This window comes from Pelophylax lessonae (assembly GCF_965119305.1).
Source record: "Pelophylax lessonae genome assembly, chromosome: 6".
Classification (NCBI taxonomy): domain Eukaryota; kingdom Metazoa; phylum Chordata; class Amphibia; order Anura; family Ranidae; genus Pelophylax; species Pelophylax lessonae.
Window position 1 is genome coordinate 333,598,604 of NC_138773.1, and position 25,740 is coordinate 333,624,343.

A 25,740-nucleotide genomic window follows, 5' to 3' on the forward strand; every position below is an offset into this window, starting at 1 on the left:
CACCCTTCTCCTAAATCCCCTTCTGCTGTAGATGCCCCCTGGACCTCTAATCCTCAATCCCACCCTTCTCCTAAATCCCCTTCTGCTGTAGATGCCCCCTGGATCTCTAATCCTCAATCCCACCCTTCTCCTAAATCCCCTTCTGCTGTAGATGCCCCCTGGATCTCTGATCCTCAATCCCACCCTTCTCCTAAATCCCCTTCTGCTGTAGATGCCCCCTGGATCTCTGATCCTCAATCCCACCCTTCTCCTAAATCCCCTTCTGCTGTAGATGCCCCCTGGACCTCTGATCCTCAATCCCACCCTTCTACTAAATCCCCTTCTGCTGTAGATGCCCCCTGGACCTCTGATCCTCAATCCCACCCTTCTCCTAAATCCCCTTCTGCTGTAGATGCCCCCTGGACCTCTGATCCTCAATCCCACCCTTCTCCTAAATCCCCTTCTGCTGTAGATGCCCCCTGGACCTCTAATCCTCAATCCTGCCCTTCTCCTAAATCTCCTTCTGCAGTAGATGCCCCCTGGACCTCTGATCCTCAATCCCACCCAGCCTGTAGGACTCGAATGCAGAGGTCTGCTAACCCTCTTAAAAGCCCTCTGCATAGTTGGGTTGAACAAAAGTCAAGTCCACAAGGTGCACCCCCATTTCTACAAGTGGGGGAGAAGGTGCTTGTGACATTAAAGTATGGAAGTGTGATGATATTTTCCTAATTCGGGGCTTACTAGAGGGGACGAAAGGTCACAATTTATAATTTAGATGGCTTGTACCGGATCATTGGATGGAAATGGCACCCAACGGCCAATAGATGTCTGACAGAACCTTTACATTTGTGGCTGCAAATACGAGGAAGTCCAACTTTCACCTCACAAGTCCTTCAAACCCAACAGACCTCCCAAATGGAAAAAATGGCGGGATGGCGAGGTCTTCCCAAACCGAGACTTCGCCCTGACTGCCAACCGCCAATCATATATTTCTCTAGATTGCTTCTCTCTTACAGAATCCAAAATATTTTGTAAGGAAGAAATGCTTGAGGTCATTGTAGCCGTATTAGTGCACTTGTGACCGAGACAATTGAGTACTGCTTGGACCTTGATGAAGGGGACATACCCCGAAAGCTTGTCCTGAAAAATTGTATGTTGGTGCAAATAAAAAAAAGTATCACGGACAGAACTCAATTGTCTCTGTAAGGAAGAAAGAAATTATCAACAGCTGAGCAGGGAGGTGAAGGAATGTAAGGCAGAGTCAGGATACAAGCTGGGGTCAGTTCACAGCCAGGCAGGCAAGATACAGGAATGTAAGGCAGAGTCCAGCAATGAGCCGAGGAATCCAAAGACGGGTCAGAGGCTACCGGAGTCCTGCACAGGAAGGGAAATCCAGCAGATCAGGGAACAGCTAAAGCCGGGACCAGCTGAAGACCACTCGGCTCCATAGTCCAGCTTAAATAGACTGGCACCAATACCAGGGCCAAGCCTGCGTGCGCACCCATTATATCTTAGCACATGCCTTCTAATACAAGTCTTGGACCGATCCTTTGCATAGAATTATGAGCATCCACACACACAGGTTTTACTGTTCTGATCCATTCTGAGCTTTCCTTACAAGTAAACAACGGAAAGTGAATGTCATTTGGCCTACAAAGCCTTTCTCCCAGCTATGCGTATCCATCACATGGGACAGGAGCCCCGCCGCGTGATGGCACCCCCCCGCGTGATGGCACCCCCCCGCGTGATGGCACCCCCCCGCGTGATGGCACCCCCCCGCGTGATGGCACCCCCCCCGCGTGATGGCACCCCCCCCGCGTGATGGCACCCCCCCGCGTGATGGCACCCCCCCCGCGTGATGGCACCCCCCCCGCGTGATGGCACCCCCCCCGCGTGATGGCACCCCCCCCGCGTGATGGCACCCCCCCCGCGTGATGGCACCCCCCCGCGTGATGGCACCCCCCCGCGTGATGGCACCCCCCCGCGTGATGGCACCCCCCCGCGTGATGGCACCCCCCCGCGTGATGGCCGCAGCCAGGAGGTTGGGCTCAACTTATTTCTATGGTGACCTCGTATGTCTAGTGCCAGCTTGCTGGGTCAGGTCCCGTCTCTGTATAGTACATAGTCTATATACTGCCGTCCTATCAGATCTCTGTATAGTACATAGTCTATATACTGCCGTCCTATCAGATCTCTGTATAGTACATAGTCTATATACTGCCCTCCTATCAGATCTCTGTATAGTACATAGTCTATATACTGCCGTCCTATCAGATCTCTGTATAGTACATAGTCTATATACTGCCCTCCTATCAGATCTCTCTGTATAGTACATAGTCTATATACTGCCCTCCTATCAGATCTCTGTATAGTACATAGTCTATATACTGCCCTCCTATCAGATCTCTGTATAGTACATAGTCTATATACTGCTCTCCTATCAGATCTCTCTGTATAGTACATAGTCTATATACTGCCCTCCTATCAGATCTCTGTATAGTACATAGTCTATATACTGCCCTCCTATCAGATCTCTGTATAGTACATAGTCTATATACTGCCGTCCTATCAGATCTCTGTATAGTACATAGTCTATATACTGCTCTCCTATCAGATCTCTCTGTATAGTACATAGTCTATATACTGCTCTCCTATCAGATCTCTGTATAGTACATAGTCTATATACTGCCCTCCTATCAGATCTCTGTATAGTACATAGTCTATATACTGCCCTCCTATCAGATCTCTGTATAGTACATAGTCTATATACTGCCGTCCTATCAGATCTCTGTATAGTACATAGTCTATATACTGCTCTCCTATCAGATCTCTCTGTATAGTACATAGTCTATATACTGCTCTCCTATCAGATCTCTGTATAGTACATAGTCTATATACTGCTCTCCTATCAGATCTCTGTATAGTACATAGTCTATATACTGCCCTCCTATCAGATCTCTGTATAGTACATAGTCTATATACTGCCGTCCTATCAGATCTCTGTATAGTACATAGTCTATATACTGCTCTCCTATCAGATCTCTCTGTATAGTACATAGTCTATATACTGCCCTCCTATCAGATCTCTGTATAGTACATAGTCTATATACTGCCATCCTATCAGATCTCTGTATAGTACATAGTCTATATACTGCCATCCTATCAGATCTCTGTATAGTACATAGTCTATATACTGCCATCCTATCAGATCTCTGTATATAGTACATAGTCTATATACTGCCCTCCTATCAGATCTCTGTATAGTACATAGTCTATATACTGCCCTCCTATCAGATCTCTGTATAGTACATAGTCTATATACTGCCCTCCTATCAGATCTCTGTATAGTACATAGTCTATATACTGCCCTCCTATCAGATCTCTGTATAGTACATAGTCTATATACTGCCCTCCTATCAGATCTCTCTGTATAGTACATAGTCTATATACTGCCCTCCTATCAGATCTCTGTATAGTACATAGTCTATATACTGCCGTCCTATCAGATCTCTGTATAGTACATAGTCTATATACTGCCGTCCTATCAGATCTCTGTATAGTACATAGTCTATATACTGCCGTCCTATCAGATCTCTGTATAGTACATAGTCTATATACTGCCCTCCTATCAGATCTCTCTGTATAGTACATAGTCTATATACTGCCCTCCTATCAGATCTCTGTGTAGTACATAGTCTATATACTGCCCTCCTATCAGATCTCTGTATAGTACATAGTCTATATACTGCCCTCCTATCAGATCTGTGTATAGTACATAGTCTATATACTGCTCTCCTATCAGATCTCTGTATAGTACATAGTCTATATACTGCCCTCCTATCAGATCTGTGTATAGTACATAGTCTATATACTGCCCTCCTATCAGATCTCTGTATAGTACATAGTCTATATACTGCTCTCCTATCAGATCTCTGTATAGTACATAGTCTATATACTGCTCTCCTATCAGATCTCTGTATAGTACATAGTCTATATACTGCCGTCCTATCAGATCTCTGTATAGTACATAGTCTATATACTGCCCTCCTATCAGATCTGTGTATAGTACATAGTCTATATACTGCTCTCCTATCAGATCTCTGTATAGTACATAGTCTATATACTGCTCTCCTATCAGATCTCTGTATAGTACATAGTCTATATACTGCCGTCCTATCAGATCTGTGTATAGTACATAGTCTATATACTGCCCTCCTATCAGATCTCTGTATAGTACATAGTCTATATACTGCCCTCCTATCAGATCTGTGTATAGTACATAGTCTATATACTGCCCTCCTATCAGATCTCTGTATAGTACATAGTCTATATACTGCCCTCCTATCAGATCTGTGTATAGTACATAGTCTATATACTGCCCTCCTATCAGATCTCTGTATAGTACATAGTCTATATACTGCCCTCCTATCAGATCTGTGTATAGTACATAGTCTATATACTGCCCTCCTATCAGATCTCTGTATAGTACATAGTCTATATACTGCCGTCCTATCAGATCTCTGTATAGTACATAGTCTATATACTGCCCTCCTATCAGATCTCTGTATAGTACATAGTCTATATACTGCCGTCCTATCAGATCTCTGTATAGTACATAGTCTATATACTGCTCTCCTATCAGATCTCTCTGTATAGTACATAGTCTATATACTGCCCTCCTATCAGATCTCTGTATAGTACATAGTCTATATACTGCCCTCCTATCAGATCTCTGTATAGTACATAGTCTATATACTGCCCTCCTATCAGATCTCTGTATAGTACATAGTCTATATACTGCCCTCCTATCAGATCTCTGTATAGTACATAGTCTATATACTGCCCTCCTATCAGATCTCTGTGTATAGTACATAGTCTATATACTGCCCTCCTATCAGATCTCTCTGTATAGTACATAGTCTATATACTGCCCTCCTATCAGATCTCTGTATAGTACATAGTCTATATACTGCCCTCCTATCAGATCTCTGTATAGTACATAGTCTATATACTGCCGTCCTATCAGATCTCTGTATAGTACATAGTCTATATACTGCCATCCTATCAGATCTCTGTATAGTACATAGTCTATATACTGCCGTCCTATCAGATCTCTGTATAGTACATAGTCTATATACTGCCATCCTATCAGATCTCTGTATAGTACATAGTCTATATACTGCCGTCCTATCAGATCTCTGTATAGTACATAGTCTATATACTGCCATCCTATCAGATCTCTGTATATAGTACATAGTCTATATACTGCCCTCCTATCAGATCTCTGTATAGTACATAGTCTATATACTGCCCTCCTATCAGATCTCTGTATAGTACATAGTCTATATACTGCCCTCCTATCAGATCTGTGTATAGTACATAGTCTATATACTGCCGTCCTATCAGATCTCTGTATAGTACATAGTCTATATACTGCTCTCCTATCAGATCTCTCTGTATAGTACATAGTCTATATACTGCCCTCCTATCAGATCTCTGTATAGTACATAGTCTATATACTGCCCTCCTATCAGATCTCTGTATAGTACATAGTCTATATACTGCCGTCCTATCAGATCTCTGTATAGTACATAGTCTATATACTGCCCTCCTATCAGATCTCTGTATAGTACATAGTCTATATACTGCCGTCCTATCAGATCTCTGTATAGTACATAGTCTATATACTGCCGTCCTATCAGATCTCTGTATAGTACATAGTCTATATACTGCCGTCCTATCAGATCTCTGTATAGTACATAGTCTATATACTGCCGTCCTATCAGATCTCTGTATAGTACATAGTCTATATACTGCCGTCCTATCAGATCTCTGTATAGTACATAGTCTATATACTGCCCTCCTATCAGATCTCTGTATATAGTACATAGTCTATATACTGCCCTCCTATCAGATCTGTGTATAGTACATAGTCTATATACTGCCGTCCTATCAGATCTCTGTATAGTACATAGTCTATATACTGCCATCCTATCAGATCTCTGTATAGTACATAGTCTATATACTGCCATCCTATCAGATCTCTGTATAGTACATAGTCTATATACTGCCCTCCTATCAGATCTGTGTATAGTACATAGTCTATATACTGCCCTCCTATCAGATCTCTGTATAGTACATAGTCTATATACTGCCCTCCTATCAGATCTCTGTATAGTACATAGTCTATATACTGCCCTCCTATCAGATCTCTGTGTATAGTACATAGTCTATATACTGCCCTCCTATCAGATCTCTGTATAGTACATAGTCTATATACTGCCCTCCTATCAGATCTCTGTATATAGTACATAGTCTATATACTGCCGTCCTATCAGATCTCTGTATAGTACATAGTCTATATACTGCCGTCCTATCAGATCTGTGTATAGTACATAGTCTATATACTGCCCTCCTATCAGATCTCTGTATAGTACATAGTCTATATACTGCCCTCCTATCAGATCTCTGTATAGTACATAGTCTATATACTGCCCTCCTATCAGATCTCTGTATAGTACATAGTCTATATACTGCCCTCCTATCAGATCTCTGTATAGTACATAGTCTATATACTGCCGTCCTATCAGATCTCTGTATAGTACATAGTCTATATACTGCTCTCCTATCAGATCTCTGTGTATAGTACATAGTCTATATACTGCCCTCCTATCAGATCTCTGTATAGTACATAGTCTATATACTGCCGTCCTATCAGATCTCTGTATAGTACATAGTCTATATACTGCTCTCCTATCAGATCTCTGTATAGTACATAGTCTATATACTGCTCTCCTATCAGATCTCTGTATAGTACATAGTCTATATACTGCCGTCCTATCAGATCTGTGTATAGTACATAGTCTATATACTGCCATCCTATCAGATCTCTGTGTATAGTACATAGTCTATATACTGCCCTCCTATCAGATCTCTGTATAGTACATAGTCTATATACTGCCCTCCTATCAGATCTGTGTATAGTACATAGTCTATATACTGCCCTCCTATCAGATCTCTGTATAGTACATAGTCTATATACTGCCGTCCTATCAGATCTGTGTATAGTACATAGTCTATATACTGCCCTCCTATCAGATCTCTGTATAGTACATAGTCTTTGTTCTCCCATCAGGTTCCCTGTGGTCTCTGCTCGGCGCTCTGCTCTACGCCGTTTACATTGTTATGATAAAGCGGAATGTCGATCGGGAGGATAAGCTGGACATTCCCATGTTTTTTGGTAAGTGAAGATATAAAATTGTTGTTTTTAAAATTATTGGACATGTTCAGGTTTATGAAGTCTGTGTTTAACCACAACCAATCATATTAGGGTCAGGGAAAAAGGGCAGATCCTATTGATTGTTGTTCCTCCAGTCTCTGGGTCTAATAATCTGTGTCCTGCTTCTCCTCCAGTCTCTGGATCTAATAATCTGTGTCCTGCTTCTCCTCCAGTCTCCGGATCCGATATTCGGTGTCCTGCTTCTCCTCCAGTCCCTGAATGTAATATTCTGTGTCCTGCTTCTCCTCCAGTCTCTGGATCTAATAATCTGTGTCTTGCTTCTCCTCCAGTCTCTGGATCTAATAATCTGTGTCCTGCTTCTCCTCCAGTCTCTCGATCTAATAATCTGTGTCCTGCTTCTCCTCCAGTCTCTGGATCTAATAATCTGTGTCCTGCTTCTCCTCCAGTCTCCGGTTACGATATTCTGTGTCCTGCTTCTCCTCCAGTCTCCGGTTCCGATATTCTGTGTCCTGCTTCTCCTCCAGTCTCCGGATCCGATATTCTGTGTCCTGCTTCTCCTCCAGTCTCTGGGTCTAATAATCTGTGTCCTGCTTCTCCTCCAGTCTCCGGTTCCGATATTCTGTGTCCTGCTTCTCCTCCAGTCTCCGGTTCCGATATTCTGTGTCCTGCTTCTCCTCCAGTCTCCGGTTCCGATATTCTGTGTCCTGCTTCTCCTCCAGTCTCTGGTTCCGATATTCTGTGTCCTGCTTCTCCTCCAGTCTCCGGTTCCGATATTCTGTGTCCTGCTTCTCCTCCAGTCTCCGGATCCGATATTCTGTGTCCTGCTTCTCCTCCAGTCTCTGGGTCTAATAATCTGTGTCCTGCTTCTCCTCCAGTCTCTGGATCTAATAATCGGTGTCCAGCTTCTCCTCCAGTCTCTGGATCTAATAATCTGTGTCCTGCTTCTCCTCCAGTCTCCGGTTCTGATGATATTTAGTCCTTTCTTGTTGCAGGTTTTGTGGGTCTCTTTAATCTCCTCCTGCTGTGGCCGGGATTTTTCTTGCTCCATTATACACAGCTGGAAGCCTTTGAATTTCCTAATAAACTGGTGTGGATGTACCTGGTGATCAATGGCCTCGTCGGCACCGTGCTGTCCGAGTTCCTCTGGCTCTGGTAAGTGTGTGCCGGCACGGCACGTCCTTTATAAGATAGGGAGGGGGAGGATCTTCTTGGGTGCCCCAATGGCGCCCCCTGTGTGACATAACCATGGATTCATCTTCAGCTCTAGCTCCTCCCAGTCTCTGGATCTAATAATCTGTATCCTGCTTCTCCTCCAGGGTAGGGTACGCCATCTCAACCCTTCTCTTCTCTACTCTGCTACCGACCACCTCTATGACACAATCGCACCCCTGTCCTGCCCCAACCTAGCCACTTCTGTCTACAACGCTTCTCTCTCAGCCTCCCTGGACACACTGGCCCCCCTCACTACACACCGAATCAGACCCCGACCCCTTCAACCTTGGCAAACCGATAACGCTAGAAGTCTGAAAAAGCATAGCCGTCCTATGGCGTAAGACTCGGTCTCAGAAGGATTTCACCCAATATAAATCTGCCCTCCAAAAATACAATTCCAGTCTCCACACTGCCAAACATCATCCCGCCACCGGCAACTCTTCCCTACCTTTAACTCTCTACTCCGTCCTCCACTGCCCCCTCCCACCGACTCACTCACTGCCCCCTCCCACCGACTCACTCACTGCCCCCTCCCACCGACTCACTCACTGCCCCCTCCCACCGACTCACTCACTGCCCCCACCCACCGACTCACTCACTGCCCCGGAGATTGCCAATCCCTCCACTGGCCTCCATTCAGTGTCCTCCACCCCTCTCTGCCAATCCCTCCATTCAGTGTCCTCCACCCCTCTCTGCCAATCCCTCCATTCAGTGTCCTCCACCCCTCTCTGCCAATCCCTCCATTCAGTGTCCTCCACCCCTCTCTGCCAATCCCTCCACTGACCTCCATTCAGTGTCCTCCACCCCTCTCTGCCAATCCCTTCACTGGCCCCCATTCAGTGTCCTCCACCCCTCTCTGCCAATCCCTCCACTGGCTTCCGCTCACCCAACAAATTAAATTCAAAATACTAACAACATCTTACAAAGCCATCCACAGCTTAGCCCCCAACTACATCACCAGCCTAGTCTCCGAATACCAACCTAATTGCTCTCTTCGTTCCTCTCAAATCCTCCTGCTCTCTAGCCCCCTCGTCACCTCCTCCCATGCTTGCCTCCAGGACTTCTCCAGAGCCTCTCCCATCCTATGGAACTCCTTACCCTTATCTGTCTGATTATCTCCTACTCTATTAGCTTTTAGGCGATCTCTGAAAACCCTCCTCTTCAGAGAAGCCTTTCCTACCCACACCTAACTAATATACCTCCATTTTCTCCATCAGCCCATCCCCCACGGTTATTGCCTTTTGTTTCACTTGACCCTCCCTTCTAGATTGTAAGCTCTCAGGATCAGGGCCCTCTAGTTCCTCCTGTTTTGAATTGTATTGTAACTGTATTGTCTTCCCTCACATTGTAAAGCGCTGCACAAACTGTTGGCGCTATATAAATCCTGTATTAGGCTCCATTCTCACCTGGACGTTTTTGAGTGTTTTTCAGCTCCAAAAACCCCAAAAAAACACCCAACAAGTAAAACCCCATTCATTTAAATGGCCCCTGTTCACATCTGAGCAAAACGCCTGTAGCTGAAAAAAGTACATGAGCTTCTTTTTGGGCTGATTACCAGAGTTTTTGATAGATGTCAATGCCTGCCTCCAAAAACGCCTGAAAATCGCGGTAAAACGCTACGCTCAAGTGTGAATGCAGCCTAATAATAATATCTGGACATCTTTGGTTGGACGGAGCTCCGGAGTTCTCTGCCAGTTTCAATCCCTTTACATCAATTGGCTGATTCAGGATTTTCTCTGGAAGTCTTCCTCAGCGTGATTACCTGGGGGGCCAGACTCTTCCTCAGCGTGATTACCTGGGGGGCCAGACTCTTCCTCAGCGTGATTACCTGGGGGGCCAGACTCTTCCTCAGCGTGATTACCTGGGGGGCCAGACTCTTCCTCAGCGTGATTACCTGGGGGGGCCAGACTCTTCCTCAGCGTGATTACCTGGGGGGTCCAGACTCTTCCTCAGCGTGATTACCTGGGGGGCCAGACTCTTCCTCAGCGTGATTACCTGGGGGGCCAGACTCTTCCTCAGCGTGATTACCTGGGGGGGCCAGACTCTTCCTCAGCGTGATTACCTGGGGGGTCCAGACTCTTCCTCAGCGTGATTACCTGGGGGGCCAGACTCTTCCTCAGCGTGATTACCTGGGGGGGCCAGACTCTTCGTCAGCGTGATTACCTGGGGGGTCCAGACTCTTCCTCAGCGTGATTACCTGGGGGGCCAGACTCTTCCTCAGCGTGATTACCTGGGGGGCCAGACTCTTCCTCAGCGTGATTACCTGGGGGGCCAGACTCTTCCTCAGCGTGATTACCTGGGGGGCCAGACTCTTCCTCAGCGCGATTACCTGGGGGGCCAGACTCTTCCTCAGCGTGATTACCTGGGGGGCCAGACTCTTCCTCAGCGTGATTACCTGGGGGGCCAGACTCTTCCTCAGCGTGATTACCTGGGGGGCCAGACTCTTCCTCAGCGTGATTACCTGGGGGGGCCAGACTCTTCCTCAGCGTGATTACCTGGGGGGCCAGACTCTTCCTCAGCGTGATTACCTGGGGGGCCAGACTCTTCCTCAGCGTGATTACCTGGGGGGTCCAGACTCTTCCTCAGCGTGATTACCTGGGGGGGCCAGACTCTTCCTCAGCGTGATTACCTGGGGGGTCCAGACTCTTCCTCAGCGTGATTACCTGGGGGGGCCAGACTCTTCCTCAGCGTGATTACCTGGGGGGGCCAGACTCTTCCTCAGCGTGATTACCTGGGGGGTCCAGACTCTTCCTCAGCGTGATTACCTGGGGGGCCAGACTCTTCCTCAGCGTGATTACCTGGGGGGCTACACAACCCCTTAAGAGGTGCTGGGGAGGGGGGGGGGGCGCTCTCAGGGGTGTAAAGGCTTCAAACCCTCTCATGTGGATTGGCTGCTCCTTCTTGGGACATGTTTCTTCTGGAGATTTGCCCCCAGTTCTTGTTGATCACATGGGGGGGGGGGGGGTTCAGGGGAATTAGTTTTGGGCTCGCCTGGTTTTGGTTCAGATTTGGTGATCTCTTCCCTCTGGTGATGACCCTTTGTAGCTTTCAGCATTTGGTTGGCTCTCCATGCTCTCCCTCTGGTAGTGTTGGGGGGATGGTAGTGTTGGGGGGGGGGGGGGGGTTTCTCCATCTGGTGAGGGACTCATCGGCTTCAACTATGGAAGAAAATCCAGAAATGTGTAATTTTTTATATATAATGTAAGAAGATTTTTTTATTATTATTGCTTGCTGTTCTGTCTTTAATACACCAGATGGCGACAAACACCCAGATCTGTGTCCTGAGCTCTGCGCTCAGGAGTTGATGTCTCTGCATCTTCCATGTGGGACCCCCATTCACTGCCGGTGTGTAATTGGTGCTCTTTGTGTGTTTTATAGGGGATGTTTCCTGACCTCGTCTCTGATTGGCACCCTGGCTCTGAGTCTTACCATCCCCCTCTCCATCATCGCTGATATGTGCATGCAGAAGGTATGCTCCCCCCAAATTTCTTGTAAACCTGTGTATGTGTATATATATTATATTATACAGTATCTGACAAAAGTAAGTACACCCCTCCCATGTGACAACACTGAAGAAATGAGACTTTGCTACAATGTAAAGTAGTGAGTGTACAGCTTGTATAACAGTGTAAATTTACTGTCCCCTCAAAATAACTCAACACACAGCCATTAATGTCTAAACCGCTGGCAACAAAAGTCAGTACACCCCTAAGTGACAATGTCCATGTGATGGGAGTCCCTTTGGTTGGGGGGGGGGGGGGGGCTGTGGAACACAGCTTACCTTAGAGAGGTTGGGAAATCCCTCTCTCAGCCCCCTAGGCCCCTCTTATGTGTAAGTCACCCTGTGTCTATTAGGGGCACAGGGTGACCAAGGAAATGATGGACTTCATGGACACAGAATATGGTTTGGATTACTCACATGGGACAGTAATAATTATCAACAATATATCTCAGGACTATGAAGATTTAATCCCACTTTACACTGTGATACCTATAGACCTATATGTTATAGACCAGGGGTCTTCAAACTACGGCCCTCCAGTTGTTCAGGAACTACAATTCCCATCATGTCTAGTCATGTCTGTGGATGTCAGAGTTTTCCAATGCCTCATGGGATGTGTAGTTCTGCAACAGCTGGAGGGCCGTAGTTTGAGGATCCCTGTTATAGACTGTTGTAGACCATTGCCGCCATGAAGTCTGTGACTGACGGACAGACTGATACTGGGGTCTCTTCCTATTGTCTGTATAATAAGGTGTTCTGTGTTTATACTTAGGATAATGTGTCATTTTGTATTTTGTTTAGCCTTGTTGCCGGCAGTCTGGTCCTCCAGGCTGGTGTAAGTGTGCTGAGTTAATTAGCATGTGAATGATAACCTTGTCTAGATGGGATTAGCCATGAGTCAGCTGTACCTCGTTATCTCACCATTGTGTGATGTTTGGGGTAAATATTCGACTCATTCTTCATGTAGTGACTGACATACTTCTCAAGAGTATAAAAGTCTGTTTCTTGTTCAATAAAGGAGTTTGATGTTTTCAGATACATACAAGCTAAGTTCAGGCTAGTTTTGTATGGGGAAAATCCAAAAACAAAATGTGCAGAACGTGGAACGCTAACATGGAAATGCTGAAATCAATAGAACGTGACTGACAATCACTCAAACAAAGTCCATATAGTAATCCTTAAATAGGAAAGGAAAACATTGAAAATTTAGTAGAAAAATATATAGGAACCACAAGTCCCAGCAAATGGATAAAGTGAACGACAATGACTCTAACAAAGTCCATAAAAAAGTCCTTAAATGAAAAGGTACACATAAAAAAATGTGCAACTAAATGTAGAGGAACCACAAGTCCCAGCAGATGGATAGTGTCCAAACTCTTCACACCGTGGATGGAAGGAGATCACTGGTGAGGTGAGAACAAAGTGGCTCCTTACCAGAAACCTATGGCCAGCCAATGGAAAGGCCACAAGGGCACCGACTCATCCATCCTGAGGAGCGATATCTGGAGTTCCTGTATACCCCTTCTGTCAGCGCTTGTGGCCTTTCCATTGGGTTGGCTGGCCATAGGTTTCTGGTAAATTTCAGAAATTTACCAAAGTGTGTGTGTGTGTGTGTGTGTATATGTGTATATGTATATGTGTGTATATATATATATATATATATATATATATATATAATATATTAGTGCTTCATCTGGAAGCAGACAGAGTCTCTCTGTAATCGGGAGTAACAGACATGTGTTCGCATGTTTTAGATCCTCAGTCAGGTATTGTTATAGCGTCAGAATAACCAGGGATCCCTGACATGATCCCCCCCTCCCCCCAGGCATCTATGACATGATCCCACCCCCCCCCCCCCCCCGGGCATCTATGACATGATCCCACCCTCTACCTCGGGCATCTCTGATGTGATTTCCCCCCCCCCCCCCCCCCCATGCATCTCTGTTGTGATCCCAGGCATCCCGGACATGGTCCCACCAAGGCATCTCTGTCGTGATCTCCTCCCCCCCCCCCCCCCAGGCATCTTGGCCGCGGTCTGTCCCCGGCGGCGGTAGTTCAGCCGCGGTCTGTCCCCGGCGGCGGTAGTTCAGCCGCGGTCTGTCCCAAGTCACAGTAGTTCAGCCGTGGTCTGTCCCCGGCGGCAGTAGTTCAGCCGCGGTCTGTCCCAAGTCACAGTAGTTCAGCCGTGGTCTGTCCCCGGCGGCAGTAGTTCAGCCGCGGTCTGTCCCAAGTCACAGTAGTTCAGCCGCGGTCTGTCCCCGGCGGCGGTAGTTCAGCCGTGGTCTGTCCCCGGCGGCAGTAGTTCAGCCGCGGTCTGTCCCAAGTCACAGTAGTTCAGCCGTGGTCTGTCCCCGGCGGCAGTAGTTCAGCCGTGGTCTGTCCCAAGTCACAGTAGTTCAGCCGTGGTCTGTCCCCGGCGGCAGTAGTTCAGCCGCGGTCTGTCCCAAGTCACAGTAGTTCAGCCGCGGTCTGTCCCCGGCGGCGGTAGTTCAGCCGCAGGCTGTCCCAAGTCACGGTATTTCAGCCGCGGCCTGTCCCCAGTCACAGTATTTCAGCCACGGTCTGTCCCCAGTCACGGTATTTCAGCCGCGGTCTGTCCCAAGTCACGGTATTTCAGCCGCGGTCTGTCCCAAGTCACGTTATTTCAGCCGCGGTCTGTCCCCAGTCACAGTATTTCAGCCACGGTCTGTCCCCAGTCACAGTATTTCAGCCGCGATCTGTCCCCAGTCACGGTATTTCAGCCGCGGTCTGTCCCAAGTCACGGTATTTCAGCCGCGGTCTGTCCCCAGTCACAGTATTTCAGCCACGGTCTGTCCCCAGTCACAGTATTTCAGCCGCGATCTGTCCCCAGTCACGGTATTTCAGCCGCGGTCTGTCCCAAGTCACGTTATTTCAGCCGCGGTCTGTCTTGTTGCAGGTGAGCTTCTCGTGGTTGTTCTTTGCCGGCGCTCTTCCTGTCTTCATCTCCTTCTTTATTGTGACTTTGCTCTGCCATTATAACAACTGGGATCCAGTCATGGTGGGCTTGCGGAGGATCTTCGCCTTTGTATGCCGGAAGCATCGGCCAGCAAGGTAGGTGTGGTAGGGGCGTGGCTTGTTGTATCAGACCAATGTCGTCTCTTCCTGTGACTTCATGCATGCTTTGTATCTCAGGACATCTGAGGACACAGAACAGGCTCAGAGCCTCATCCCGCTGCAAGCCATCAGCCCTGAGGATGACCCTGGTGGCTGCTCATAGAGGAAGGTGAGTGTAGCCAGCCGGAGGTGTGGCTTATTGTTGTCATGGTGTTGATGATGATGATGTCTCTGCTTTCCCATAGCTGAACCTTTCCTTGCGGAATGACAATCTTCAGGGGACATCCTGGACTGTTAATGCTGAATCCCCACCATCCACCTGCCTTAATGAGCCCATCACCAGCTGCTGACCTGGGAATCTGGGAACACCGTCACATCCCGCTTTATACCGGAGAATCGAGCTGACCACTCCCACATTGGCGGAAAATCTACCGTCCTTCTGAAACTGAAATCTGTCTCAATCTGACCTTCATACTGAGCCAGAACATTGTGACTCCTGTCCCGCCCCGTGTTCTATCCAATCTGCTTGTTGTCTCCATGTCTAGGCTGACGGGTGAATGGTAGTATGCTGTGTGCGCTGCGTGAATGGGACGGCTCGGCGCTGTGTTCATAGGGTGTTCTCAGCAGTCTACGAATAGGGCGCTGTGTGGATGGGGCAGGCGGGCTCGGCGCTGTGTGGATGGCGCGTTGTGTGAATGAGGGCGGGCTCGGCGTTGTGTGGATGGGGGCGGGCTCGGCGTTTTGTGGATGGGGGTGGGCTCGACATTGTGTGGATGGGGGTGGGCTCGGCGCTGTGTGAATGGGGGGCTGCGTGGATGGGACAGGCTCGTCGCTGCGTTAATAGGGTGTTCTCAGCTGTGTACGAATAGGGCGCTGTTAAGATGGGGCAGGCGGGCTCGGCGCTGTGAGGATGGGGCAGGCGGGCTTGGTGCTGTGTAAATAGGGCGTTGTGTGGATGGGGCGGGTTCGGCGCTGTGTGGATGGGGTGCTGTGTGGATGGGGGCGGGCTCGGTGCTGTGTGGATGGGGGCGGGCTCGGTGCTGTGTGGATGGGGGCGGGCTCGGTGCTGTGTGGATGGGGTGCTGTGTGGATGGGGGGCGGGCTCGGCGCTGTGTGGATGGGGTGCTGTGTGGATGGGGCAGGGCTCGGCGCTGTGTGGATGGGGGCGCTGTGTGGATGGGGCAGGGCTCGGCGCTGGGTGGATGGGGGCGGGCTCGGCGCTGTGTGGATGGGGCGGGGCTCGGCACTGTGTGGATGGGGCGGGGCTCGGCGCTGTGTGGATGGGGCGGGGCTCGGCGCTGTGTGGATGGGGCGGGGCTCGGCGCTGTGTGGATGGGGCGGGCTCGGCGCTGTGTGGATGGGGTGCTGTGTGGATGGGGGCGGGCTCGGCGCTGTGTGGATGGGGGCGCTGTGTGGATGGGGGCGGGCTCGGCGCTGTGTGGATGGGGCGGGCTCGGCGCTGTGTGAATGGGGCGCTGTGTGGATGGGGTGCGCTCGGCGCTGTGTGGATGGGGCGGGCTCGGCGCTGTGTGAATGGGGTGCTGTGTGGATGGGGCGGGCTCGGCGCTGTGTGAATGGGGCGCTGTGTGGATGGGGTGGGCTCGGCGCTGTGTGGATGGGGTGGGCTCGGCGCTGTGTGGATGGGGTGGGCTCGGCGCTGTGTGGATGGGGTGGGCTCGGTGCTGTGTGGATGGGGTGCTGTGTGGATGGGGTGGGCTCGGCGCTGTGTGGATGGGGCGGGCTCGGCGCTGTGTGGATGGGGCGGGCTCGGCGCTGTGTGAATGGGGCGCTGTGTGGATGGGGTGGGCTCGGCGCTGTGTGGATGGGGTGGGCTCGGCGCTGTGTGGATGGGGTGGGCTCGGCGCTGTGTGGATGGGGTGCTGTGTGGATGGGGTGCTGTGTGGATGGGGTGGGCTCGGTGCTGTGTGGATAGGGGCGGGCTTGACGCTGTGTGGATGGGGTGCTCGGTGCTGTGTGGATGGGGTGCTGTGTGGATGGGGTGGGCTCGGTGCTGTGTGGATGGGGTGGGCTCGGTGCTGTGTGGATGGGGTGGGCTCGGCGCTGTGTGGATGGGGCGCTGTGTGGATGGGGCGCTGTGTGGATGGGGCGCTGTGTGGATGGGGGTGGGCTCGGCGCTGTGTGGATGGGGTGCTGTGTGGATGGGGTGCTGTGTGGATGGGGTGGGCTCGGTGCTGTGTGGATGGGGTGGGCTCGGCGCTGTGTGGATGGGGCGCTGTGTGGATGGGGTGGGCTCGGTGCTGTGTGGATGGGGCGCTGTGTGGATGGGGTGGGCTCGGTGCTGTGTGGATAGGGGCGGGCTTGACGCTGTGTGGATGGGGTGGGCTCGGCGCTGTGTGGATGGGGCGCTGTGTGGATAGGGGCGGGCTCGGCGCTGTGTGGATGGGGCGCTGTGTGGATGGGGTGGGCTCGGTGCTGTGTGGATGGGGTGGGCTCGGCGCTGTGTGGATGGGGCGCTGTGTGGATGGGGTGGGCTCGGTGCTGTGTGGATGGGGCGCTGTGTGGATGGGGTGCTCGGCGCTGTATGGAGAGGTCACGGTTTCCTGCCCGCAGCCCCTCTGCCTTGGCGCCATGCTGCTATGATCAGTCTGATATAATTCAGCAGAAGAATTTCCCGCGAAATGCCATTAGCAGCACTCTGTGGGCTGATTCCCGCTGCAAACGGTTAATGTAGAACTGCTAATCAAATTAGAATCTTGTTGGCGGTTTGGCCTGCAGTCACCTCTCTGCCAGTATCGTATTGTTCCAGTGAGACCCGGCTCATTTGCACTAAACAATCTTCACACTGACGCGTTTCAATCACCATAAAGCAATTCTCAGCCGGTGTACTATTTCTGTGTTGTCAGGATGGAGAGATGAAGGCCGCACTAATAAGAGTTATGTCAGGATGGGGGATGGAGCCGCACTAATAAGGTAACACATCGTATAATGGCACAAGGTGCGAGATGATGATTAGCTTCTCTCCTCTGAGAAATAACGAGGACACTGCAGAGAATTTCTCTTCATTAAGGGGCACAGGAATTCAGAGACTTGGGTTATACTGCCACCAACAGGAGAACTTTGCAAACAAAGATGACCAGCTCAGTATTCCCCCTCCCACTCGTAGCGTGGCCAGTATAGTCCCCTCCCACTTGCCGCCTGGCCCCGCCTGTTCGTATTGTGGCCTGTATGGCCTCTCCTACTCTATCAGTTCCTATTGACTCCACTTTAAAGCTATAAGATCAGCCTGCAGCTTCTAGCAGTGCTGTTTCCAGTCTGGGCTCCTTTAGCACCCCTAAGATTGCTAGGACCTTCCCAGTGCTGTTCCCAGTTGTTCTTTATGAGGACTTGAAAAAACCCTGACAGGCTGTTCACTCTTCGGAATCTGCGAGTAGCCCTGTCCCACGGGAGGAGATTGTTAAAAGGTGGAATGCCCCACTGTGGATCCGGCAGTATCCTGACTTAAGGCATTGATTATCCCAGCGGAGAACCTCCCCCATCAACAAGCAAATGGGGGTTCTTTCTAAAACCTTGTTATTTTTTGAGCAGGAGGCCCAACCTTGCAACCTGCTCTGTCTGTGACCTCCGTCTCCCAAACTCTAGCTGACTGGGCTAAGGCCTTCAGAAGGAATACAGAGACTATGCAAGCTTATCCCTCACTTTTAGGGCGATTGGAGGTCATGCTTGAGGCCTTGTACTGTGACGTGGATGCATTTTTAGAGGCCTCCTGTCTTCTTTCCCGTGTTAGCCTCCTCTCCGTGAACATGAGAAGAGCCCCTTCGTGTTACGCTGCACAACCATCATACAAAAAGCATCGGTTTCACATGCCCTACAAGGGATCACTCCTCCTCTGAGCCACATTGGATACCCTCATCACAAATATAATGAGGTGCGAGAGTACCCCCCCTACCCCCGCAGAAGAAGCCTACAGCTCACATCGGGGAGGTTCCTCCCTCCTTCGAGACCAAGAACAATCTCTTTTCATACTCCCATGCCTCCACCTTAAAACCTCTGGACTTCAAAGTCCCCTAAACCCTCAGACAAATCTTCATCATGAGGTGGTGCCCACAAAGTGGGGGTACATTTAGACTGTTTGGGTTCAGAAGGGGGTTTCTTGGTTATACAAGCTCTCAGGCCCACTCTTCCTACCCATATTACCAGATCTCCATGCAGCCCTCATGGGTTTTCTGGAGAAAAAGGTACTTGTTGTAGAATGGTTCCAGGGGTTCTACTCCAACTTTTACACCAAACCAAATGGGGGCATCCCTTGTTAGGGCATCTTGGATCATAAGGCCCCAAATGTCTTCATTCGGCCCAGAAATTTTGCATGGAATCCACCAGATCTGTCTCTGCCTCTGCCTCTCTCCATCAGGGAGACTATCTGACCTCTGTGGACTTCTCCTTTAATCCAATGCATCAGCGATTCCTTTAATGTGGATCCAAAGCACTCAGTTACTGGGTCTGCCATTCAGCTTATCTTCTGCTCATCTCCTGCACCTCGAGTTCTCACCAAGGCCATCCCAGAAAATGCCTCTATTGGGATGTTTTAGATTACTTTCTGTTGAGGGAACAGTTGGCACAGATTCTGGGTGACAGTTGGCACAGATTCTGGGTGACAGTTGGCACAGATTCTGGATGACAAGGTAGCTGGAGGCACCCAGACATTACAAAGCTTCAGCAGAGTCCTAGACCTTCAGAACTCCGAGCTGGAACTGACTCATTATTTGGAAATCATGGATCTTATCCTGGATGCAGCTCAGGTCCAAGCTCTTCCCCAGGAGAAACTTCAAACTTGCCACTCCCAGGCTTGGATTCTTCAGTGCAGGATTCGCCCAGCTTCTCCCTTCTGGGGGCTGATGGTAGTTGGGAATCATTCTAGGGCTGATGGTAGTCGGGAATCATTCTAGGGCTGATGGTAGTTGGGAATCATTCTAGGGCTGATGGTAGTCGGGAATCATTCTAGGGCTGATGGTAGTCGGGAATCATTCTAGGGCTGATGGTAGTCGGGAATCGTGCTCTGGGGTTTATTCTAGGGCTGATGGTAGTCGGGAATCGTGCTCTGGGGTTGATTCTAGGGCTGATGGTAGTCGGGAATCGTGCTCTGGGGTTGATTCTAGGGCTGATGGTAGTCGGGAATCGTGCTCTGGGGTTGATTCTAGGGCTGATGGTAGTCGGGAATCGTGCTCTGGGGTTGATTCTAGGGCTGATGGTAGTCGGGAATCGTGCTCTGGGGTTGATTCTAGGGCTGATGGTAGTCGGGAATCGTGCTCTGGGGTTTATTCTAGGGCTGGTGGTAGTCGGAAATCGTGCTCTGGGGTTGGTTAAGTCTTTTCTTCTGGTCTCATGCAATATCCTCACGATGGATGGCAGCCTGTCAAGCTGGGGGAGGAGTCCTGGACACCTTGTTGGTGCCAGGGGACTTAACTTTCAAAGTAATCTTATCTCCCAGTCCACATCCTGGAACTTCGGGCAATAGAGCGGTCCTTGCAATGCACTAACTGGAGGGCCATCTAATGAGGAATTGGTCAGACAAAGCTACAGTAGTGGACTGCATTCATCATTGGGGAGGATTCAGAAGTCTTGGAAGTGGCAAGAGAGGTAGAAAGGAACCTGTCCTGGGTAGAACTTCACGATGCAGCCTTCCCCCCTGTTTAGATTCCCTAATGTGGGCATTTTGCAGGCAGACTACCCCAGCCAGCAAAAACCTGGACATGTTCTAAGACCTGTGTCCCAGATGGGGGGGTGCCATATGTGGACCTCCTGTCCACTAGATTAAACCACAAACTGGACAGGTTTGTATCCAGGCACTGGTATCCTCTGGTGGAAGCTGTAGGATCACTGCAATCTGAGTTATGCCTCACCTCTCTTAAAGCCCCTTCCTCTGCAGTGTCGAGATGGGAGGCATTCCTGTGATCCTCATAGCTCCAGGCTGATTAGACTCCTGGCAGACTCTCTGTGGGCTCTTCCAGGTTATACAGCTCTTCTGTCCCAAGGTCTGGTCTATCAGCCTGCTATATGGTTGCTGGCTTTGAGATTGGCTTGGCTGTTGCAGACTCGGGTTTGAGAGGCATCTCTGAAACACGGACGCCCATGATGCTGAAAGCTAGGAAGTCTTCTTCCTGAAAAGTCTTTGTTTAGTGAGAGGGAAGAAATCTTCATCCAGGAAATGCTATGTGGGACAAATTGTGGCCCTTCCACAACTGGGCTTGGATTACCATCGGGGGTGAGATCTTGGATCTTGCAATTCTGTTGGCTTCCTATTCCTGGATTAGGACAAGAGAAAAGTGGCTTTGAGGCCTAGAACTTCCATCTTTCCTGGCGTAGTTTTGGCCTTTATCGTCTTCGTCTTCATCTTCTTCTGTCCAGCTGTTGATTCGCAGGAAGGCCTCCGTCTATTACCTGGATGAAGTTTGTGTTGTGCTCGTTCTACTTGTAGCCATAGCTTCCTTTAGAAAGACCCTCTGCCATGAAGGAGAACGTACTTCTCTTTCCACCATTTCTAGATATCTCCGAGGTCATCATTCAAGTCTATGGTCCTAAGGATCGGTTCCACCCTTTGCTGTCCCTGAATCTGTGAAGGCTTTTTGGCATCAGGCTATAGTTTCTCGGATTTGGAAGGTCACCACTCTGGTCTTCTGTTGGAATGTTCTTCTAAGTGAATCTTCAGGCCACTTCTAATGCCATCCTAGGACATAAAGTCCTTCAGGCTGCTCTTTGAGGTGCAGGCAATCCCCAGCTCTGCTGTCTATGGTAGGCCTGTTAGTTACCCACCCTTCAGATCCCAAAAGTCATTGAATTCCTGTGTCCCTCAGCGAAGCTGAAGAAAACTGGGTCCATCACTTCATGGAGGAACGCAGGACCCACCTCTGTGTCTGACCATGGTACTGCTTTTCCACAAAACTAAGGCATGCTGAGAGGAGGAGTAAATTTAGTTGGTCCTCAAATGTTATGTTTTCCAGTGTCCAGTTCTCCTGTAGGTGGCAGTATAACCCAAAAGTCTGTGAATTCCGGTGTCCCTCAATTCCAAAAAATGGATTTTACAGTAAGTACAAGATCCCATTATTCCCAATACAAAGTCTGTGCGGTCTTCTCCGGCGGGATTGACTTCATTCTCTACTGATGATGGATGTTCTGGACACTAGGCTTCGGCAGGTGTGGGCGGCCCGTTCTTTGCTCCGCCCAGAGCTGACGGATGTTCTGGACACTAGGCTTCGGCAGGTGTGGGCGGCCCGTTCTTTGCTCCGCCCAGAGCTGACGGATGTTCTGGACACTAGGCTTCGGCAGGTGTGGGCGGGCCGTTCTTTGCTCCGCCCAGAGCTGACGGATGTTCTGGACACTAGGCTTTGGCGGGTGCGGGCGGGCCGTTCTTTGCTCCGCCCAGAGCTGACGGATGTTCTGGACACTAGGCTTTGGCGGGTGTGGGCGGCCCGTTCTTTGCTCCGCCCAGAGCTGACGGATGTTCTGGACACTAGGCTTCGGCAGGTGTGGGCGGGCCGTTCTTTGCTCCGCCCAGAGCTGACGGATGTTCTGGACACTAGGCTTTGGCGGGTGCGGGCGGGCCGTTCTTTGCTCCGCCCAGAGCTGACGGATGTTCTGGACACTAGGCTTCGGCGGGTGCGGGCGGGCCGTTCTTTGCTCCGCCCAGAGCTGACGGATGTTCTGGACACTAGGCTTCGGCGGGTGCGGGCGGGCCGTTCTTTGCTCCGCCCAGAGCTGACGGATGTTATGGCTGCTTAATATGGATTGTCTTCCCAATTCCTACAAACACTACAAACCTTCCAGACAGCATTGCATCTCAGATAACGCTCAGCGCTGGCCTCGCCAGCTGCCTTCTAATCTCAGGATCATTCTGTGTTTTATGTGAAAATATTGTTCTATCGAATAAATCTGATGGTTTATGAAGATTGCATGGCCTCTCCGTTCATGTGTGAGTCGGTTCCTGAGGAGTGTCATGGGTTGAGGGAGGACCTCTGTCCTGGGGGTACACGCCCATCTGTGTTATGGGTGGAGTCTACTCTTCTGGGGTGCAAGGAAGTCAGTGTCAGAATCGGATTGTACTGTGTTATGGGTGGAGTAGGGAGATGCGGAATCGGATTGTACCGTGTTATGGGTGGGGTAGGGAGATGCGGAATCGGATTGTACCGTGTTATGGGTGGGGTAGGGAGATGTGGAATCGGATCGCACCGTGTTATGGGTGGGGTAGGGAGATGCGGAATCGGATCGCACCGTGTTATGGGTGGAGTAGGGAGATGCGGAATCGGATTGTACCGTGTTATGGGTGGAGTAGGGAGATGCGGAATCGGATTGTACCGTGTTATGGGTGGGGTAGGGAGATGCGGAATCGGATTGTACCGTGTTATGGGTGGGGTAGGGAGATGCGGAATCGGATTGTACCGTGTTATGGGTGGAGTAGGGAGATGCGGAATCGGATTGTACTGTGTTATGGGTGGGGTAGGGAGATGCGGAATCGGATTGTACCGTGTTATGGGTGGGGTAGGGAGATGCGGAATCGGATTGTACCGTGTTATGGGTGGGGTAAGGAGATGCGGAATCGGATTGTACCGTGTTATGGGTGGAGTAGGGAGATGCGGAATCGGATTGCACCGTGTTATGGGTGGGGTAGGGAGATGCGGAATCGGATTGTACCGTGTTATGGGTGGGGTAGGGAGATGCGGAATCGGATTGTACCGTGTTATGGGTGGGGTAAGGAGATGCGGAATCGGATCGCACCGTGTTATGGGTGGAGTAGGGAGATGCGGAATCGGATTGTACCGTGTTATGGGTGGGGTAGGGAGATGCGGAATCGGATTGTACCGTGTTATGGGTGGAGTAGGGAGATGCGGAATCGGATTGCACCGTGTTATGGGTGGAGTAGGGAGATGCGGAATCGGATTGTACCGTGTTATGGGTGGGGTAGGGAGATGCGGAATCGGATTGTACTGTGTTATGGGTGGAGTAGGGAGATGCGGAATCGGATTGTACCGTGTTATGGGTGGGGTAGGGAGATGCGGAATCGGATTGTACCGTGTTATGGGTGGAGTAGGGAGATGCGGAATCGGATTGTACCGTGTTATGGGTGGGGTAGGGAGATGCGGAATCGGATTGTACCGTGTTATGGGTGGGGTAAGGAGATGTGGAATCGGATTGTACCGTGTTATGGGTGGAGTAGGGAGATGCGGAATCGGATCGCACCGTGTTATGGGTGGAGTAGGGAGATGCGGAATCGGATTGCACCGTGTTATGGGTGGAGTAAGGAGATGTGGAATCGGATTGTACCGTGTTATGGGTGGGGTAGGGAGATGTGGAATCGGATTGTACCGTGTTATGGGTGGGGTAAGGAGATGCGGAATCGGATTGTACCGTGTTATGGGTGGGGTAGGGAGATGCGGAATCGGATTGTACCGTGTTATGGGTGGGGTAGGGAGATGCGGAATCGGATTGTACCGTGTTATGGGTGGGGTAGGGAGATGCGGAATCGGATTGTACCGTGTTATGGGTGGGGTAGGGAGATGCGGAATCGGATTGTACCGTGTTATGGGTGGAGTAGGGAGATGCGGAATCGGATTGTACCGTGTTATGGGTGGAGTAGGGAGATGCGGAATCGGATTGTACCGTGTTATGGGTGGGGTAGGGAGATGCGGAATCGGATTGTACCGTGTTATGGGTGGGGTAGGGAGATGCGGAATCGGATTGTACCGTGTTATGGGTGGGGTAGGGAGATGCGGAATCGGATCGCACCGTGTTATGGGTGGGGTAGGGAGATGTGGAATCGGATTGTACCGTGTTATGGGTGGGGTAGGGAGATGCGGAATCGGATTGTACCGTGTTATGGGTGGGGTAGGGAGATGCGGAATCGGATTGTACCGTGTTATGGGTGGGGTAGGGAGATGTGGAATCGGATTGTACCGTGTTATGGGTGGGGTAGGGAGATGCGGAATCGGATCGTACCGTGTTATGGGTGGGGTAGGGAGATGCGGAATCGGATTGTACCGTGTTATGGGTGGGGTAAGGAGATGTGGAATCGGATTGTACTGTGTTATGGGTGGAGTAGGGAGATGCAGAATCGGATTGTACCGTGTTATGGGTGGGGTAGGGAGATGCGGAATCGGATCGCACCGTGTTATGGGTGGGGTAGGGAGATGCAGAATCGGATTGTACCGTGTTATGGGTGGGGTAGGGAGATGCGGAATCGGATTGTACCGTGTTATGGGTGGGGTAGGGAGATGCGGAATCGGATTGTACCGTGTTATGGGTGGGGTAGGGAGATGCGGAATCGGATTGTACCGGGTTATGGGTGGGGTAAGGAGATGCGGAATCGGATCGCACCGTGTTATGGGTGGGGTAGGGAGATGCGGAATCGGATTGTACCGTGTTATGGGTGGGGTAGGGAGATGCGGAATCGGATTGCACCGTGTTATGGGTGGAGTAGGGAGATGCGGAATCGGATCGCACCGTGTTATGGGTGGGGTAGGGAGATGTGGAATCGGATTGTACTGTGTTATGGGTGGAGTAGGGAGATGCAGAATCGGATTGTACCGTGTTATGGGTGGGGTAGGGAGATGCAGAATCGGATTGTACCGTGTTATGGGTGGGGTAGGGAGATGCGGAATCGGATTGTACCGTGTTATGGGTGGGGTAGGGAGATGCGGAATCGGATTGTACCGTGTTATGGGTGGAGTAAGGAGATGCGGAATCGGATCGCACCGTGTTATGGGTGGGGTAGGGAGATGCGGAA

General features: G+C 50.3%; 1 protein-coding gene across 1 annotated transcript in view; it reads left to right on the forward strand.

Moving 5' to 3' along the window:
- SLC35F5 (solute carrier family 35 member F5) overlaps positions 1-15,505 on the forward strand; it is a 51,888-nt gene extending 36,383 nt beyond the window's left edge. The window contains exons 10-15 of the mRNA XM_082261970.1: positions 7,115-7,219; positions 8,212-8,371; positions 11,810-11,900; positions 14,851-15,005; positions 15,087-15,177; positions 15,254-15,505. Coding sequence (XP_082118096.1) covers positions 7,115-7,219; positions 8,212-8,371; positions 11,810-11,900; positions 14,851-15,005; positions 15,087-15,171 — 596 coding nt within the window. The 3' untranslated portion in view covers positions 15,172-15,177; positions 15,254-15,505. The remainder of the gene's footprint in view (positions 1-7,114; positions 7,220-8,211; positions 8,372-11,809; positions 11,901-14,850; positions 15,006-15,086; positions 15,178-15,253) is intronic.
- The last annotated feature ends 10,235 nt before the right edge of the window (positions 15,506-25,740 follow it).